Here is a 19,900-nt window from a genome sequence, read left to right as displayed (position 1 = left end):
CTCTATTGCTGTTATTTTTGAATGCTAAAATTGTCCTATCTTTGACCAGTGGGAACACCTTTGAATTGCCTCCTGAATCTTTTTGACACAGCTCCTATGATCTTTGCTTTCTTCTTTGCTTTCTGATACAACCAAAATGTCCTAGGCTTTCTTCTACATTTCTTGCCCCAGATGTAGATTTAGCCCTTGAGCTTCAAGGATCCCAGGTGACTTTTAGTGGTAAATTATATTTAGAGATGATAGGAGAATAGGGGTGTGCATTGGGTTGATCATTGTTCTAGGCCTTTCCAGTGGACAGCCTTTTTTTTAAATGGAAATGAAATGTGCCATGAGTTCATACTGATATTTCTAAATTCAAATTTAGGGTTGTAGTGTTTTTACTTAATTTCTTTGATTTTTATATGTGTATTTCCTTTCTCCAATACTGAAAATCTTGGTTCCCGAGGATTACATATACGCTTTATACTAATATATTTCAGAAATAACAGTATGAATGTTATTACTGACAATATGCACACTGAAAAAGCTTAAAGTTTCTTTTTTAATTTTTCCCCTTGGAATAACATCTCAGTAGGAATATTTGGTCAATTTATTGTTTAAAAGTCAAATAATTTCTTGGGACTTCCCTGGTGGCTCAGTGGTTAAGAATTCCCCTGCCAATGCAGGGGACACAGGTTCGAGCCCTGCTCCAGGAAGATCCCACATAGCCCGTGGGCCTGTGCTCCCACTGGGCCTGTGCTCTAGAGCCCGCAAGCCACAACTACTGAGCCCACGTGTCACATACTACTGAAGCCTGCACGCCTAGAGACTGTTCTCCACAACAAGAGAAGCCACCGTAATGAGAAGTCCACGCGTGGCAAGGAAGAGTAGCCCCCGCTCTCAGCAACTAGAGAAAGCCCGCGCACAGCAGCGAAGACCCAACACAGCCAACAACAACAAAAAAAGCCAAATAATTTCTTTACTGTCACACTTTCACTGCATAATATGCTTTAATCAGTATCTTCATTTAAGGAGGGAGGTGCCATTTCCTGTTGAAAGGAGAGGAACAGAGTTACAAAATGTTGAATTTTTTAAAGTGGGGTTTGTTTTTTGGTTTTGTTTTTTAGGTTTTTCTTTTTGTTTGTGTGTGTGTGTGTGTGTGTGTGTTTTGCCAGCAGTTAGTATCAAAGAAGTTTAACCGAAAAAGAAGTTTTTCTTTATAAACTCTTGAATTGACTTGTCAGAATCAACTATATTCACGCAGGAGTTGTATGTAAGGTATCTTAAAGAACAGCACTTAACTGGACAGAGTAGGTTTGCAAACCCTCCAGACTGAAACTGCTCTCACCTTACTTCTCAGGACGCGATTAGGCAACTATATTGAATACACATCCTCCACCCACCCACCCACCCCGGCCCCCAGTACCCTTTTTAAAGTTTTTTGCTAATTATTGAGCTGCTCCAGCATGTCAACCCCCACGCTGCGTGCGGGGTTGAGGACACTTCCAGCGCTCAAGGCTCACAGTGCAGTACAGGACACGAACGCACCAACAGTTTATTATTAAACAATGGCAGTAGGAACCGCGTGGTGGACTCAACGCGGTGTTCTGGAAACCCCGAGAACCTCTCCCAGAGATGAACTGTCTGACGGGCAGGTAGGCTGCTCCTGCTGACGCCGCCCACGTCAGGTGCAAGACTTACGCATCAAAGCTTGTAAGTCACAATTTTGAATTCTCATTTTTATAACTTTATGTCCCTGACTATGATGAGTAAGGGCCAAAGGGTTCAGAGGGAACATCTCCAAGGAGCGCGCTCTACAGGAAGCAATAACCTGCTTGGGCCGGGGAGGGGCGTGAGAGATAGGTCGGAAGTAGAGGCGGGAGAACCGGTTCGCCGGGTCGACCGGGGATGCGGGGGAGTGGGAGGTGCCCAGCAAGTCTAACTCTCGTGCCTGGCGCTCCCGGGGTAGGAGACAGCGCTGCGCCGGCCCCGCCCACTGCAGACAGGTTACCCAGGCATCAAGGGGCGTCGCGTCACGCCGCCCGCGCGTGCTGATTGGCTTGTCCAGGGAGCCCCGCCCTCTCAGCTGTAGTGGGGCCGGCTTCAGCGTCGCCGCCATCTTTGTTGATGTGTCAGCTCTGCGGGGGCTTGGGGAAGTCGCGGCGGAGGGAGCTTGGTGTCGGCCCTGTTCCTCACCGCTGCCCCCTGCCCCCGCACTTCCTGTTCTTCTGGACCCCGTTATGGAGAAGTTGGCCCCTACGCGGGAATTCCAATGGCCTCTTTAGGGGTGTGGCCTAAGGCTCGAAGAAGTCGGGTAAATGCCTGAGGGATTGCAGGGGCGGGCCGGGGAGTCACGGTGGCGGCGCGGCGGGCTGCTCACCTTCCGCGCCGTCTTGCCCACCTTCCGCGCCGTCCTGCCGGTCCCGGGGCGGCTCCCTGCCTGGCTTCTCGAGGGGGCGAGGCGAGCGCTGGGGGAAGGAGTTCGGAATCCCCTCCTCTCCCTGCCTCCCTTCCTCAGTCCCGGGCGCCGGGGCAGGAGGCGGCCGAGGGGTCGCCGGGGGCCGTGAGGGCCGCGCCTCCAGAGCGGTGCCTAGAGAGCGGCGGAACTTGGGCCGCTTGCCTGGTCTCCTAATGCGAACTGTAGCTAAGCCCTACCTGCTCGGCCATCCCTCATAGACTCAGTCGCCTATTTCTCCTTTCCTCTCCAAGTTCACTGTGTATATGTTTTATGTTGACTGTTAGCGACTTTTTAAACTCTCTTCCAAACACTTCCATTACTGTGATTTTAAGTAATTTAGAGACGATTCTTTGGGATTGTGGATATGAGAGAAATCGTTCTTGGTGTTTATGTTGCCTTTTTTTCAAGGACATCAAGGCATTTGATAAACCTTGGTTGGTAAGGATCATGTTTCAAATTTGAGCCTCTCTCAAACTTGTAAAATGGTAAAACCCCTTCTACATGTTCCCTAGTAGCAGTCTTGGGGAACAGGTGTAATTATTGCTTGGCTGTTAACAGTTTAATAACTTGAGCTAATATTTACATTTTGATATTGTTTTGAGGAAAGAGGCCTGGATTTGGAACATCCGGATTACCTTTGACATGATAATCTTGTTACCTAGGAGCATTGTTTAGAAGGCCATGCAGCCCCAGGCGTTTGGCAGTTTTCTCCGTGTATGCGTGTGTAACGTACCTTTGATGCCTAGCTTTGTTATTTTTTCCGAAATGATAGGTTGGGAGTTTTTCTAAGGAAATTGTGCGGCAAATTAGTGGAAGTGTTTCAAGAGGTGTGTTGGTAGTCACTCAAAAAGAAAAATCTATTAAGTGTTTAGGTATGGTAGTTGTGGGTGCAGCCTTCCCAACTACTAACTACACTGTCATATTTGCAGTGTGTGGGAAAGGTTAAGGTTCAAGAGATATTGATAGTAAAACTGAACTATCTGCTTGTGTATAAAGTCTGCTCGTCTCTGTACAGCTACTTTCCAATTCTTTATCCATCATTACACAAATAGAAAACAGTGATGATTGGCCTCGTTCTTTTTTTTTTTTCTTCCTTTTTGGTCTTTTCCTTTTATTTTAAATTCAGTGACAGTATTGAGTGATTAACAAATTTTGCAGTATAAAGAATTAAAACTCCTTATTACATTGTAATAAGCAAGCATGTATAATTACTGAAGATTCTACCTGGAAGTGCCTGGATTGTGTTTATATTGGTTTTATTCTTTTTAAGACCTTGTCTAATTCCTAATACCTGGATATAAACTCAGAGGTTTCTTTAAACAGCGGAGATTCCTTAGAGTTTCATTGGTATTTCAGAGTCTTGTTCGTTGCTAACAGGAAAGGAGTGGTGTAGCACAGTAACCACTCTTTAACCTTTTAGTTCCTTCAACCATAAACTAAAGAGTTGTTCTTTGATGCTGTACAGTAACAGCATAGCTGATAATGATTACTTATTCACTTTAAAACCATCTATTTACAGCTACATGCTGACATCCTGGAATGAAGGTAAAACAGTGAAGTATACTCACTCTTTAGGAAGAGTGATAGGTTGAAGCAGCCTTTATTTAGAGATTTAGAAAAATCATCTTTCCCTTTGAAGGGAATCATCTTTCCCTAATTTGTGCTAGTTTTTCAAATTCATTTAACAGTTTCATGTTAAAGTAAGACTCCTTAACCTGAAGTTCTGTTTCTTTTCTTTCAGTAAAATTTAGGTCTTTCTTTTATCCCTTATCTCTAGCTTTAAATAATTAAAGCTGATTCTTGAGTTTCTCATAAACATGTCATGCTGCTTGCAGTGTTGGGAATGTTATGCTCAGTGTCGTTTCAGGGCAACCTTGGGAGCATAGATAATTTAAATTTGCAAATTAACCCTGTAATCTTATTATATTATTGCAAATGTCACCTTTGAACTTTATTTCTCAGCTACTGAGATTTTAAAAATCTATTTGGGCTAAGAAGTAAACAAAAGAAAAAGTATTGGCATGAAGGGGCAATAGACACAAAGTGGAAATCAAACCCAGCAAAGTATTGATTGGATTGTGAGTATAGTTGTCGTCGGTCATTAAGGCACATGAACTGTTAGTCTATTTCAGGGATGATTATGTAGTAGCTAATGAATAATTTATTTTTTTGGTAAACTACATTGTACCAAATTAACCAAGCCCAGGCCAAAGGTGGCTTCAAAATTTAAACATTAATCAGAACTTCTTAATATAATATAAGGCAGACTTAAAACTTAATTTTTTTTTAAAGTTATTAGCCTTCCTTTTTGAAAAGGGAGCTATAGGCCAGTTACCCCCCTTTTTTTTAGCTTTCAGATTTGGGGGGGAAATTAGCTGAAAATACTTTTCATGTTTTCTTAGACTTGTTAAAGTTCATTTGGTGAGCTCTGTACAAGTAGCTTCAAACTGAGATTTCTGTATTAAAATGTTCTCTATTTTAAAACTTACTATTAGAGGTACATAAAATTGCATGGATCTAGGATACCAAACTGATAATATGACATATACTTGATAATGTGATGTATGATGTGGCTACTTACTCTCTTTTTCCTGGAATCTTGATGGACTGTAATGTCTTCTGTTTTCATGTCACAGGATTTGGTACTGTTTGGGGTGGGGATGGGGTATCCTGCTGCATCTATTGCCCTGAGTCTTTTCAACATCTTTTTTTTTTTGGTGATATAGTGTACACACTGTAAAATTCACAATGCCCTAACCCTTGGTTGCAAAACTAAACAAATCCCTACAGGGATAATTGACCTTGGCCTCATATAATATGCTTTTTAACCTAGTGGACTAAAGACAACTTTTAAGAGCAAGTAATAATGTTTCACATAAAGGAAACTCAGTATATTAAATTTTACCCAAAAGCTTAGTTACAATGTGACTGCTTTACAAATATATCTTACTTTTGGTAAAACTAGAGTTCTTTGAAATAACCAGCTCAGTTTTTAATTGCTTCTGATTTTAATTGCCATTTTAGAACCTTGTTACAACTGGTCGGAAAGATAGGTCATTATTTTGTTTATGCTGCTTTCAGAGTGTATTCGGGGAGTGTGTAAAAGACCTTTGGATGTACTTACTTTTCCTTCAAAGGACAGTAAACCATTATATTGAAGAACAGGAGTGCCCTCACAGGCTCAACTTGCTTATCTTAATGGACATTATTTGAGAAGCTATAGCTGGTATTATTTGAGACTTGGTACAGTTTGTAAGTTTAGAATTTGTAGTTTGTTCTAAGTAACACTTATGCTGAACTGAGTCACATGTTTCTGTGGGACTTAAACACTCATGCATTTGGACTTAGACACTCATGCATATCTTATATAGCTTCTGATGGAACGCTGACAGACCTTCAAATTTAAATACTGTAAACACAAGAGCAAAAGATTTAACATAGATTTTATATGTTGGTCCACTACACCAGAGTGTAAACTCCAGAAGAGATATCTGTTTTATTCACTGCTGTGTTCCCAACACATAGAACAGTGCCTGAACATAATTATATGCTCAATACATATTTGGTGAATGAATGAATTAATATCTAGTTTAGAAATGTATTTCTGGCTTGGTACTTTTGTATGAGGCTTGTATGTTTGATAATCTATTACCAAATATCTGTGGATTGGATTCATTTGTATTTGCATTTATTGAATAAGCTTAAGTTCTTTTGTTGTTGTTATTTATACTGCTGTTTACTGAGAAACAAGAAATAGTACTAAAAGCTGTTAAAGACAGTGTTTTCGTTTATAAGACTTTTGCTTGGAAATAATTTTGTAGAATTGCTAGTTCTTTGATTAAGAAATAAAATCCAAGGTGGAGGGCTTCCCTGGTGGCGCAGTGGTTGAGAGTCTGCCTGCCGATGCAGGGGACACGGGTTCGTGCCCCGGTCTGGGAAGATCCCACATGCTGCGGAGCGGCTGGGCCCATGAGCCATGGCCCCTGAGCCTGCGTGTCCGGAGCCTGTGCTCCACAACGGGAGAGGCCACAACAGTTAGAGGCCCACGTACCACAAAAAAAAAAAAAAAAAAAAAAAATCCAAGGTGGATAATGGTTGGCTTTAAGGCAAGTAAATGTTTCTTGACCAGTTGCCTACAGCTGACGAGCTCCAGTAAGAGCGAAACCACTTCTCACTCCACTGAAACAATTTTGAAGTGTGAATTGGTCCTGTAGTACTGTGTCAGAAACAGAAACAACTCTCAGGGGGGAAAAAAGTGCTTGAATTAAGAGGAATTTTGTGACTGCTAAATTTAAATACAGTATTTCCCCCTAATGAGTAAGAGTTACTAAAAAGTCAAATAACCTGTGTTACTTCTTACCTCAAAAAAGCAACAGGTATTGTAATCTGTAATTGTAGTCGCTATATCTATATACATGAGTGTGAATTTGATTTATACAAGCACTTCTTAATTAAAACAATCTTGTAAACAAATGTCTAGTTTTACATCCTACCCCTTTAGTCTACTTCTAGGCTATTCAGTCCTCAGTAGCTTTAATGATAACTACCCCCACCCCCTAAGAAAAAACTTGGACAGCAGCCAAATTGGCCTATATCACCATTGCCAACTGGAGGCCCACAAGAGGAGTCAGCTGACTCTTTTTTCCCCTGGTTAATCGTGGACAATCAAGCTCATCATGGCTCCCCTCCCCGCACCATTCTTGTACAGTTATTTACTCTTTAGTGATGGCTTTTTACATATATACACATAAATCTTCTTTAACTTCTCTCCTTTTTCTTTTGCCTCCACTCAGTATTCATTTGAGCATCAGAAAACTATGTTTGCAAGTTAAGTGATTCTCAGATGCCAGTTCATCTGAAGAGTTTTTTCAAAGGTCATGGGCATATTACTGCTCAACAGTATAGAAAGTGCTTGTCTTTTTTTTTTTTTTTTTTTTTTGCGGTACGCGGGTCTCTCACTGCTGTGGACTCTCCCGTTGCGGAGCACGGGCTCCGGACGCACAGGCTCAGTGGCCATGGCTCACGGGCCCAGCCGCTCCGCGGCACATGGGATCCTCCCGGACCGGGGCACGAACCCGTGTGCCCTGCATCGGCAGGCGGACTCTCAACCACTGCGCCACCAGGGAAGCCCAGTGCTTGTCTTTTGAGGTTGAACTAAGCCTTCTTTAATTTACAGGAGGATAATACGTAAAACAGTCAAAGCTGAGGTAATTATAAAAAGTTTTTTTTTTTTTTTTACCTAGATGAATATCCAGCAGAATGAGACCTTTTTGTTATTCAGTACTGTCTTACACATGACAAGTCTTCTTACAACCTGGTTCCCACCTTCTAAATGTCCTTCAACTGCCCCCCCCCCAGCTCATTGTGTAAACCCAATCCCACCCTCACTGAGAACCACTGAACAGCCTTTGCAAGAATGACTGTAAAGGTAGTAGAGAATATATTTGTTAGATTTATCTATTTTTTATTACTATTATATTGCTTGAGATTTAAGAAGTTTGATTCAGTTCAGAGTGTGGTTCCTCTTCTTTGCAAGAGATCATTTAAAAGGCTGTTCAGAAATGTCACAAGGAAAAACAAAAACAAAACAAAACAAAAAAACAAAGAAATGTCACAAGGAAGGCTGCCACTATGTACCTGATGAGTATAAATGAAGTATGTTTTCATTTACATGAGAGATTATTTTTGTACTTCTCATGAGGGAAAATTTGAAGGAAAATGTGGCCTTAGAATATGTCCTTTAAATATAATTAGGCTCTGGATAGACTGAAGGGAAGAACGTTCTAGATTAGAGCAAAGCCATGGAAATGTTAATGAGCACACTGTTTGGAGGAATCTTGAATAGACTGGTCAGGGACTGGCAAAGTATAATACTATAGTGAAGTACTAGGATTTTAGGAATGTGTTGAGAGATAAGATTGGAAAAATACTACAACTGGTTTATTGAGGAATTGCAACTATGAGGTATAAACATGAAATGCTCACATCCCCTCCACTTCCCTCTGAGGTGCAGTCCTTCAATAATGTCTTGGTTTGATGTCATAACTCTTCTGCTGCCACTTTTGATAACCAGAAAAAACTTATTCCAGAAATTAAGACAGGTTTCAATCGCTTACAAAACAAAAGCAACAAAAAATGTTAGTCATAAACTCTGTCATCTCCCTAAAGAAGTGTTGAAGCTGTTAGTTCCCAGCTGCTTGGATTAAAGAAGAAGAGGTGTAATTTGGCTCTAAAATATGTTCCCTCTCCTTTCTCTAACTAGCCCTTTTGGAGTTGGGGGAAGAAAACCAGCCAGTGGAGGCGGAGTTCTCACTCTCTGAAACTTTAAAGAGGGAAGAGATAGCTCTGGCCTTACTCTGGTCCATCTGGTTGTATTTGATGGTGGTCTCTGGAGGTGGTATGTGTGGATTTCTGGGGGGCAGTGTTGTAGCTCCCTGGACCCTTGTGCCATTGAGGACTTGCTTCATAGGGCAGCTCCTGTTCCCCTTTGGCAGAGCCAATGTAGTATACTCTTCAACCCCTTCTCTGGATTGGGTGACACAGGAGGGAGGAATGGAGTGAGACTGAGAAACCAACAATTCAGTGTTCCAGGTAGGAAGTTATCAGGCCTGGGTTGGGTTGCAGGTTGGGGACAGTGACAGTAGAAAGGAGGGTATAATTGCAGGAGACATGAAATTAGTAAAAGAATATGAGGCTAAAGGAAAGGAAGGAGTCATGACTAAGAAAAATGATACCATTGACAGAAATAAAAAAAAGATTATCTGGGGGTACTCAATTTTAGAAGCTATTGTTATGATTTTGGATTTAACCATTTTTGAGTTGAGCCATTGGAAATGCCTGTATTCATTTGAGATTTTATTTTATGTAGAGATAGAGTGAAGACAAAGAGATAATTCATTATCTGTAACTCAAGAGCACAGGAATGAAAATAATTAAAGTGGGCATCAACTGTGAGTTTTTGGTTTAAGTTATCAAAGTGGATGAATTCTGGGAAGGAAAATAAAGTTGAGGACTGAACCCTGGGGAATATGAAAGCTGGATGAGAAGATAACGATTGTTTGTGTAATGCTTTTCTGTTCGCAAAGCATGGTGCACAGGCAAGAGCCTTAAGAGTTCTCAAATGAGAGTTTTTTTTCACTTGCTATCTATGCTGGAGAGTCACAATGCCTTCGTAGACTCATTCTCTTTTAAATAGATTCTTTATCTGCTTTCCATTACATTTGGTCAACTCTGAATTTGACTTCAGTAGATATCACATAGCATTGACTAGTTATGATGTTTCTAAATTAAGATTTCAAATTCAGCAGCAACACGTTCACAAGTTGTATCTTGAAATTAGTTACTTTGAGGAAGGTAACGTAGGCGGCTAATGTCCCTGTTTGAGAATTATTTTATTTTGTCCTAGATTTGGAATACAGCATACTCACAAGGCTTTTTGTTACTGCATTTATTTGTATTGCCTAAACCAAACCTTTATTGCTAGTGTGGACTTTGTCTTAGTATGCAATATATGCAGCAAGATAATAATGATAATTTGTTTGATTGTTTGGAAATATGTTTTACAGGTAGGTAATTTATAGTATTAAGGCCAACGTCTGTATTAGTCGATGCCAGAGTATTTAACAAACAAGCTGGTTTTCTTTTCCTTTCTTAGAATTATTCTTCCCATTTTCTGCGTTCCTAGTCCTCAAATACTGCTTTTCTCATATTACTTCTTGCTTTAATTCCACAAATATTTGAAAACCTAGTATGTGCTAGAAATTCTATGGTATAATCAAGTATACAAGTCTGTCATGATTTATCGTCCTTCTTAACAACCTTCACTCCTGCATATCATTCTGAGGATTCTACCTGACCATCTTCTCTTACCCTTTTTCACCATCCTCTGACCACCACCTTCACCACAGACCAACGTAAACATGTATCTTTCTTTTATTCAAATATTAGTCTTTCTGTTTTCCATTTATACCTTACATCTGGAAGTATTTTTTCCCTAGTTTCTTTCAAAACTATGATCTGCCCACATTTTTATCCAACCTCACATGACTCCAGTACATGCTTGGTTGATGTCTGACAAAAGAAGTTGACAATTCTTCTTCATCAAGATTGCTGGAATGTTTTTATATTTCTGTCTCAGGATAATTTTTAAAGTTGACTAATTTTCAGAAAATAGCTAGATTAGTAACCCTCATAAACAGCATAAAATATATTTTAACATTGTTGAATTAGTTTTGTAAATGTTTCTTTTATGACCTAAGCAATGTATATGAGGTCCATTTGAGTTGTACTGAACATTGTGTGTTCTTGATGAGAGTGTTTGGAAATCGCCATGATACTTCCTGCAACCCTGGGTGAAAAATGAATTCCTGTCAGGGATCCTTTACACCCTGACTTCTTTCAGCTCAGCTCTAGGTGTCTGGACTATAGGTAGCTGTGTTTTGTTATTGTTTAGTTTTCCTTTTGCAGTAAATATCATTGTTAATGTACATTGTTTTATTATCTTGATTTGTAATTTCTTGCCTCGTGTTTTCATTGCTATCTTATTTCCCCAATAGTTTCTTACAAATTCTTTAGGTAGTCTTTTTCCCTTTGTGGAGCTGAAGGAATTCTAAACAATTCTTGGGCACTAATCTTCCTGTTATTAGTATCATTCCATACCCAACGTCTTATGGGGGTGATTGGGGAATGCCAAACTGCAACTGAAGTGAAGCTGTAGGACTGGACTGAAGGAGAAAAGAGAATGAGCCTTTGTAGCACCTGACTGGTTGTGGCTCACGTGGGTCAGCTGTTATATTCTTCCCCCCACCCCCACCCAAGGAAAGAATTTTTAAAGAATTATTAGTGGTAAAATGTGCGGCCTTAGATTTTCCACATCATGGAATGTGTGCAAATACATATGGGGTCTTGGTTTAAAAAAACTTTTTTAAAAAAAGTTTATGTTTTGACTTTCTCAGATGTAAAACGAGGATCAGGAACAGCTTTGAAGAGATGCAAAGTGAATTGGTGCCAGTCAGCATGTCAGAAACAGAGCACATAGCCTCCATTTCCTCTGATCAAAATATTGAGAAAACATCTGAAATAAAGGAAGGCTCATGCAATTCGTTTTCTGGTGATGAAAACAGCAGCTTAGAAAATGAGTCCAAACTGTTGTCATTAAAGTTTGATAAAACTTTATGTCAGCCTAGTGAACACAATAATCAAACTGAAACACAGGAAAATTATATTCCAGATCATGGTGGAGGTGAGGATTCCTGTGCTAAAACAGACATATGCCCAGAAAATTCTGAACAAATAGCTAATTTTCCTGGTGGAGATTTTACAAAGCAAGTTTTGAAAACAAATGAAGCAGAACAAACAGTAACACAAATATTGGCAGAATTAAGGTCATCTACATTTACAGAAGCAGCTAATCAAAAGACCTATTCAGAAAGTCCTTATGATACAGACTGCACCAAGAAACTTATTTCAAAAATGAAGAATGTTTCAACATCAGAGGATTTGTTGGAAGAAATAGAATCTGAGCTCTTATCTACTGAGTTTGCAAAAGAACACCGACTACCAAATGGAATGAATAAGGGAGAAAATGCATTAGTTATGTTTGAAAAGTGTGTGCAAGATAAGCATTTGCAGCAGGAGCATACCATAAAGAAGTAAGTGTTTTATTCTTTCAGGTTATTTTTTTCCACAGGGATTAAAGATTGAATTCTTTAAAGGAAGGTATCATTTTATCTGCTTTTATTTCCACAATAGAGCCATGCACATGGTAGTTGAGCAGATGTCAAGTTTGCCTAGTTATTTAATATATAACTCTGTTTTTTCTTAGAATGTGGTATTGTATTTTCATTATTTTAGAAATAATAGGTAAACAGTGTTTTTTTTTTTTTTTTTGTGGTACACTGGCCTCTCACTGCTGTGGCCTCTCCCGTTGCGGAGCACAGGCTCCGGACGCGCAGGCTCAGAGGCCATGGCTCACGAGACCAGCAGCTCCACGGCATGTGGGATCTTCCTGGACTGGGGCACGAACCCGTGTCCCCTGCATTGGCAGGCGGACTCTCAATCACTGCGCCACCAGGGAAGCCCTAAACAGTGTTTTTATGAGAGTTATATATAATATACCTATGTCAAATACGTTAGCATATATAGAAACATGTATTTATGTATAAAGGCACTGTTTTGAATATGATTCAAAATTTCTGTTTTACATATGTCTTAGTGTATAAGTTTAAAAGAATAAATGTTTTATTAAAGTGTTTATTAAAGATCTAGAAAGATTTATAAAGAGAAATAAATTTATATTCTTTCAAATTTTTCAGTTTTGAAAGAATGTAAAGCATAATGTCAGAATTAAGATAAATTCAAGAGGAATGACAAGTTATAAAATTCAAAAAATTTTCTTAAAATTCCCACTGTAAATTCATTCGTTTAAAAAATTAAAATTAGAACAGAAGAATTGGTTTAGTGTCATTCAGTAAATAAGAACATAGTTATTTTTAGACTTCTCTTGGATTTATGGAGTTAATTTCTATTTTAACAACAGTTTAATTTCATTTTATCTTTTCCTAATAATATTATATTACTCTTTGTTTTAAATTTATATATGTGAGTGATGCATATGTTTAGGTACTCCTATAACCTTTAAAAAAGGAAAATAAAACTTGCTAGCCTTCACTAAAATACAGACATTCTCTTTTTAAAAAAGTGATACTTTAAAAAAATTTTTGGAATGGTAAAAAAATTTTTGGAATGGGAGGGGTGTGTGTAGAGAAAGGGGAGGAGGAAATCTACACGCTAGAGGAGGATGACAGAGGAAAATATACCATAATCCAAATATTGCTTGATATGCAATTGACTTTTAATGATCTCCTTGCTTCTAGTATTTACTCTTCCAGATTATCAGTAGATCAGTCTTCCCCAAGCCAGCTCACCCTTCATTGGTTTACCCAGTGAATTTTAATCTCAGCATCCAGAGCCCTTCTTTTTTCTATTTTTTTATTTTTCAATTGTGATAAAATACACATAACATAAAATTTACCATCTTAAACATTTTTAAATGTGTGCAGTTTGGTAGTGTTAAGTATATTCACATTATTGTACAACCGATCTCCATAGCTTTTTCATCTTACAAATCTGAAATTCTATACCTATTAAACAACAGCTCCCTATTTCCCCCTGCCCCAGCCCTTGGTAACCACCATTCTACTTTGTTTCTAAGAGTTTAACTGCTTTTGATACTATTTGCCGTTTTGTGACTGGCTTATTTCACTTAGCAGATGTCCTCAAGGTTCATCCATATTGTAGCCTGTGTCAGAGCTTCCTTCCTTTTTAGGGTTGAATAATACTCCATTTTATGTATACATACCACATTTTGTTATCTGTTCATCCATCAGTGGACATTTGGGTTGCTTCTACATTTTAGCTAGTGTGAATAACGTTGTTGTTAACATGAGTGTACAAATATCTCTTGAGAATCTAATACTTTTCTTAATACTATGCAAAAACCAATGTCAGCTACTCCTGCTCATAACTTTACTGGAATGCTGCTATTATTGAAAAAAGTGTGATTTTATACTTGAACCATCAGTATTTCTGCCATTCTTGCTTTTTAGGGTAACTTCCTCATTTTCCTGTTATCTGTGCTTATCTCTTAGACCTTCCCTTTGAGATCATCCTTGATGCCTCTACTTTCCTTAGATTTGGAGACTTAACCACTTTCAAGCTTCTCTTGTAAATTATAAGATGTTACAGATTTAATAATAATATCAGGAACACTTAAATGCTGTTAATTATGTGCCTGGCACTTTACATGTATTAACTCATGGAATCCTCACAACAACCCTATGTGGTATGAACTATTATTATTCCCATTTTACAGATGAGGTACTTGAAGCACAGAGAGGTTAAGTAACTTGCTTCAGGTCACATGCTAGTAAATGGCAAAGTTAAACCCAATTAGTCTGGCTTCAGTGGATTTTTTTAATGTGGTTATCTGAAATGAACAAGTTACATGTTATTAAATTTATCTAAAAACATTAGGAATACAGTAGAAAATTAATTCCTTTTTTGTTCCGTCATGTCAGAACAGTGGCCACATGGTAGACTGGGGTGAGCACAGTTCTGGTCAGAAGCCCAGAGTTGGAAGATTCCCATTACTACTTGCACGCTCTGTTTCCTTAGTTAAATCAACCTCTCCAAGACGAAGATTTTTTCATCTTTATGAGGGGACAATACTTACCTGATGGGATTGTTTTGAGGACATTAAAGCATTATAAAAATGTCAAATATTATTTTAAATCTAAGTTAATTTTTTGTTATACATGTAATTTTTTTTTTTTTTTTTGCGGTACGCGGGCCTCTCACGGTTGTGGCCTCTCCCGTTGCGGAGCACAGGCTCCGGACGTGCAGGCTCAGCGGCCATGGCTCATGGGCCCAGCCGCTCCGCGGCACGTGGGATCCTCCCGGACCAGGGCACAAACCTGTGTCCCCTGCATCGGCAGGCAGACTCTCAACCACTGTGCCACCAGGGAAACCCATAAGTGTAATATTTTAAATTTCAAATAAAATGCTTTGTGATTAAGGTTAGCTCTAAAACAACTCATTTTTTTTTCTTTTGCCTTCATTTAATTTTCTGTAAAGAAAACTACCTTTCAGTTCCTTTGGCTTAAATTTTCATGAATGCATCTATTTCCAAATGGCTTTGTTTATACATCCATTCCTCTATTTTCTAACATCAATATTATTGTCCAAGGTCCCAACCAGAATTCTTAATTGAGAAGAGTTATTTGTGTACAGGATATGCATTTGGCATGTAAGAATAACAATTTCAGGGCTTGCTGTTCTTCACTTCTCCCTCCCTAAATTGTTTACTTTCGAGGTATAGTCAGGATTCTTGTGTTTCAGGTTGTTTTTCGCAACAAATTGAGTGTACACCTTAATCATGTACATAAACAAAGTTAAACCCCTGTGCCATAAAAGGCTTGAAGAAACTTGCATGCTACACATTTTTTTCTTTTCCCAAACATTTTCATGACTTTCCTCCTCACTGCATTACTGTCCTCCTCAGAGAGGTCTGTCCTGGTTACCTTATGTACAATCACAGCTCAAGTCACTCTCCCTGTCCTCTTGCCCTCCTTTAGTTTTCTTAATAGAACTTAATCACAACTTGGTATTTCATTATATATCTATTTATTGTTTAATTTCTCTGTTAGAATGTAAGCATCATGAGGGCAGGGACAGTTTGCTGATGTACCCCCAACATATAGACTAATATAGGTACATAGTAGGTACCCAGTGAGCATTTGTTGAGTAAATGAGGGATCTTCAAAGGAGAAGATGGCAAGGAATTAGACCTGGGTCCAAATCTCAGTTCAACCGCTTACTAGCTATATAACCTGGAATAAGTTCTAGGCTTCAGTTTTGGTTTGTTTTCAAATTCATAAAGCATAATAATAATAATTTCATAGACTTATTAATTTATAGACCTGAGTGTTAAATAATGCATTTAAAGCTAAACTTAGTAAATAGTAATTGTGCAATAAATGTCAAATAATATCTGTTGCTAGTAATCCTAAAATATTAGCTGTTAACCCTCTTAGGTATCTTACTTTATAGTTCTGAGTACTTTTACAGGTAATTTTTAAGGTTTTATTTATATTTTTCTAAGGAACTCAAAATGAAATTTCTGCTTAAACTTTATTATTTTACATAGACTACTTTTGTAACTATAAGAATATCATTAAAATATTTTAGAAATCTAAAGCAAGATTTCTCAACCACAGCACTATTGACATATGGGGGCAGATCATTTTTTGTTGATGCTGGGGCTATCCTGTGCATTGTAGGATGTTTAGCAGCATCCCTGCCTCTGTGCACAAGAAGCCAGTAGCAACCCTCACCACTGTAGTGGCTACCAAAAAGTTTCTCAAGACAGATGCCTGGAGGGGAAAAATTGCCCCTGGTTGCCACTGACTGACCTGAAGGAATTCCAGTGCTGAAGGGATGAACTACATAATTAATATGCCTGTAGACATAAACTTAAAAGTGTGTGGTTTTCTTTATCTGATTATATTTATCTTAATTTGAAATAATACAAATTTCTAGGAAAAAGTTAATAGCCTGACTGGCCAGAGAATGTTTTGTAAAGTATAATATATCATTACAAAAGGACTACTTGGGAATTTTCATTTCTTAATCATAGGTATCTACACCCTAGTCTGCAAACAGAGTATATTACACATTGTCATTTTTAATTATGTTTTACTGATACTGCCTTTTTATATTTAGGTTAATTAAAGAAAATAAGAAGCATCAGGAACTTATCTTAGACATTTGTTCAGAAAAAGACAATTTAAGAGAAGAACTAAAAAAAAGAACAGAAACAGAGAAGCAGCATATGAACACAATTAAACAGGTAAAAAGACAAAAATCTTTAAAGTCTGTTCTTCAATATATAAAATGAATACATTCCTGAATATTTGTGTGTAAATTGAAGTTCTGTAAGTTAAATCATACTTTAAATGGAGAAGATTGCTTGGTATGTGAAGCATTCTCTTTTATGAACTGGGAATCATAGTTGATCTTTCTGTTTTATATAAATTAATATTTCTATGTGATATGTGTGAGTGTATTCTATATATAATAGAAATCTGAGCGGGAAAGACTATTTGTTTGGCAGTCAAATAGATTGTTTTGGAAGAAGCAGTATATACTTAAAAGTTTATATCTGGCATTAGAATGTTTTCAAGCTTATAGTTTAATATGTTTCCATTCTCAGTATTTTGTGAACTATACTGAAGACTGGCTCTCTTCAGACTTTATCTGGTGAGCTAGCTTCCCCAGCCTTGCCTTTTCTTTCTTTGTTTCTTTTCTTTTATTTAAATGTACTGTGATGCTTGGATTGACAAAGTTCATCTTTGTTTCTTTTTTTTTTTCTTTCTCTGTTTCTTTTTTTTTTTTTTTTTTTTTAATGTACTGTGATGCTTGGATTGACAAAGTTCATATTCAAGACTGGTAGCAAAGCTCAGCTGCTGTTTATCTTTCTGAGCTGCTTTTTCTTCTGTGGGAAGGATTAGAAACATTGTAGCCTTAAAAGTCTGTCTTTTTGCCTCATCTTTCACAGAAAGCTATATAATGAAAATAAAAGTAAACAGCTGGTAGTAATATAATAAAAAACCAAGTTTCACTTACCTATGCCTTGGTATACTTAATGAACATTTACATAGTTGGAAGGTGACCATATTTGTAAAATTTTACATATTTAATCCTGATTATTGTGTGGAAAGGGCTACTGCATGCAGACCAAACTTAGAATTTTAAAGTGTGAAGGTGCCTTAAAAGTAGCCTGAATCTATATTTTGGTAGGCAGGTCACTGCTGATGACCGGAAACTTCAGACTAAATAGATGGAGGTGAACCAGAGCTGTTCTTTTCATAAACTTGTTAGTGGTTGTGCCTTTTTAAAAGAGAAAATTCGATTCACCATTCTTTTGCTAGCCAGTATAGCAGAGTTTTCTTTCCTAATTTTATCTGTGAATCTGCACCACTTAATATGGCAGCCACTAGCCATAGTGCTATTGAGCACTAAAAGGTGGCTAGTCCAAATTAAGAGGTGATGTAAGTGTGAAATACACACTTAATTTCAAAGACTTAGTACAAAAAAAGATAAAATGGCTGTTTTTCATGTTGATTACACGTTGATATGATATTTATAGGGTTTAATAAAACATTTATTTCACCTGTTTCTTTTTGCTTTTTAAAATGTGGCTACTAAAAAATTGTGGCTTAGGGGCTTCCCTGGTGGTGCAGTGGTTGAGAGTCCGCCTGCTGATACAGGGGACACGGGTTCGTGCCCTGGTCCGGCAGGATCCCACATGCCGCGGAGCGGCTGGGCCCGTGAGCCATGGCCGCTGAGCCTGAGCGTCCGGAGCCTGTGCTCCGCAATGGGAGAGGCCACAACAGTGAGAGGCCCGTGTACAGCAAAAATGAAAAAAAAAAAAAAATTGTGGCTTATATTTTTATTGGACAGTGTTGCTCTAAATAATTTTGTCATAAGGATAATTAGTAAACATGTACTATATGTAAACTAATATTTAGGGTTTTTTATAACAGCTTTATTGAGATATAATTCACATACCATATAATTCACTTATTTCAGTATACAGTTCAGTGGTTTCTAGTTGTGCAGGGTTTGTCACAATTTTAGAAAATTTTATCATACAAAAAACTCTGAATCCATTAGTAGTCACTCCTCATTTCCCTCCAACACCTTGCAGCTGTCTCCCCCCAGCCCTAGGGAACAACTAATCTACTTTCTGTCTCTCTATATATTTGCCAATTCTGAACATTTCATATAAATGGAATCCTATAATATGTGCCTTTTCCTTCGTATAAGTGGAATCATATAATATCTGGCTTCTTTCACTTAGTGTAATGTTTTCAAGGTTTCAATCAAATTGTAGCTTGTATCAATACTTAAATTAATGGCCAAGTGGTATTCTGTTGTATAGGTATACAACATTTTATTTCCTTTCATCATCTGATGGATATTTGGGTTGTTTGCACTTTCTGGCTATTATTAATAATGCTGCGATGTAGAAGTTTTTGTGTGGACATATGCTTTCATTTCTTTTGGGTGTCTACCTAGGAGTGGAATTGTTGGGTCAAATGATAACTATGTTTAACTTACTGAGGAGCTGGCAGACTGTTTTCCAAAGTGGCTGCACCATTTTATATTCCTATCAGCAGTGTGTGAGGGTTTCATTTTCTCCACATCCTTGCCAATGCTTGTTATTATTGGACTTCTTTATTATAGCTATCCTAATGGTTGTGAAATGGTATCTCGTGATTTTGATATGCATTTCCTTAATCACCAATGAAATTACACATCTTTTCCTGTGCTTCTTGGCCATTTGTATATCTTAAATAGATACTTCTAGGGAAGTATTTTCTCTACCCATTTTTAAACTTTTTTATTGTTGAGTAGTGATAGTTCTTTTTATATTCTGGATTATAAACCTTTATCAGATATATGATTTGCAAATATTTCCTCCCATTCTGTGGATTTGTTTTCACTTTCTTGATAGTGTACTTGGACAAAAGTTTTAAATTTTGATGATGTCCAGTTTTATCTATTTTTTCTTTTAATTGCTTGTGCAGTTGGTGTCATATGTAAGACTCCATTGGCAAATCCACGATCATGAAGATTTACTCCTATGTTTTCCTCTAAGAGTTTTATAATTAGGCTTTTATATTTAGGTCTTGATTCTTTTTGAATTAATTTTTTTATATTGTATGATATACAACTTCATTCTTTTGTATATGGCTATCCAGTTGTCCCAGAACCATTTATTAAAAAGAGTATTCTTCCTCTATTGAATGGTCTTGGCATCCCTGTTGAAAACCAATTGATACATCAACTTATTTCTAGACTCTCAGTTCTGTTTCATTGATCTATTTGTCTTTCATTATG

The 19,900-nt window shown here is 37.9% G+C and overlaps 1 protein-coding gene across 1 annotated transcript in view; it reads left to right on the top strand.

Moving 5' to 3' along the window:
• Positions 1-2,067: 2,067 nt before the first annotated feature.
• The window catches only part of CCDC186 (coiled-coil domain containing 186), a 48,455-nt gene continuing 30,622 nt past the window's right edge, over positions 2,068-19,900 (top strand). The window contains exons 1-3 of the mRNA XM_032608732.1: positions 2,068-2,293; positions 11,392-12,087; positions 16,718-16,844. Coding sequence (XP_032464623.1) covers positions 11,426-12,087; positions 16,718-16,844 — 789 coding nt within the window. The 5' untranslated portion in view covers positions 2,068-2,293; positions 11,392-11,425. The remainder of the gene's footprint in view (positions 2,294-11,391; positions 12,088-16,717; positions 16,845-19,900) is intronic.

This window comes from Phocoena sinus, chromosome 16 (assembly GCF_008692025.1).
Source record: "Phocoena sinus isolate mPhoSin1 chromosome 16, mPhoSin1.pri, whole genome shotgun sequence".
Taxonomy (NCBI): Eukaryota; Metazoa; Chordata; class Mammalia; order Artiodactyla; family Phocoenidae; genus Phocoena; species Phocoena sinus.
Note: the sequence above shows the minus strand (reverse complement) of the source record. Positions and strands in the feature narration are given on the sequence as shown.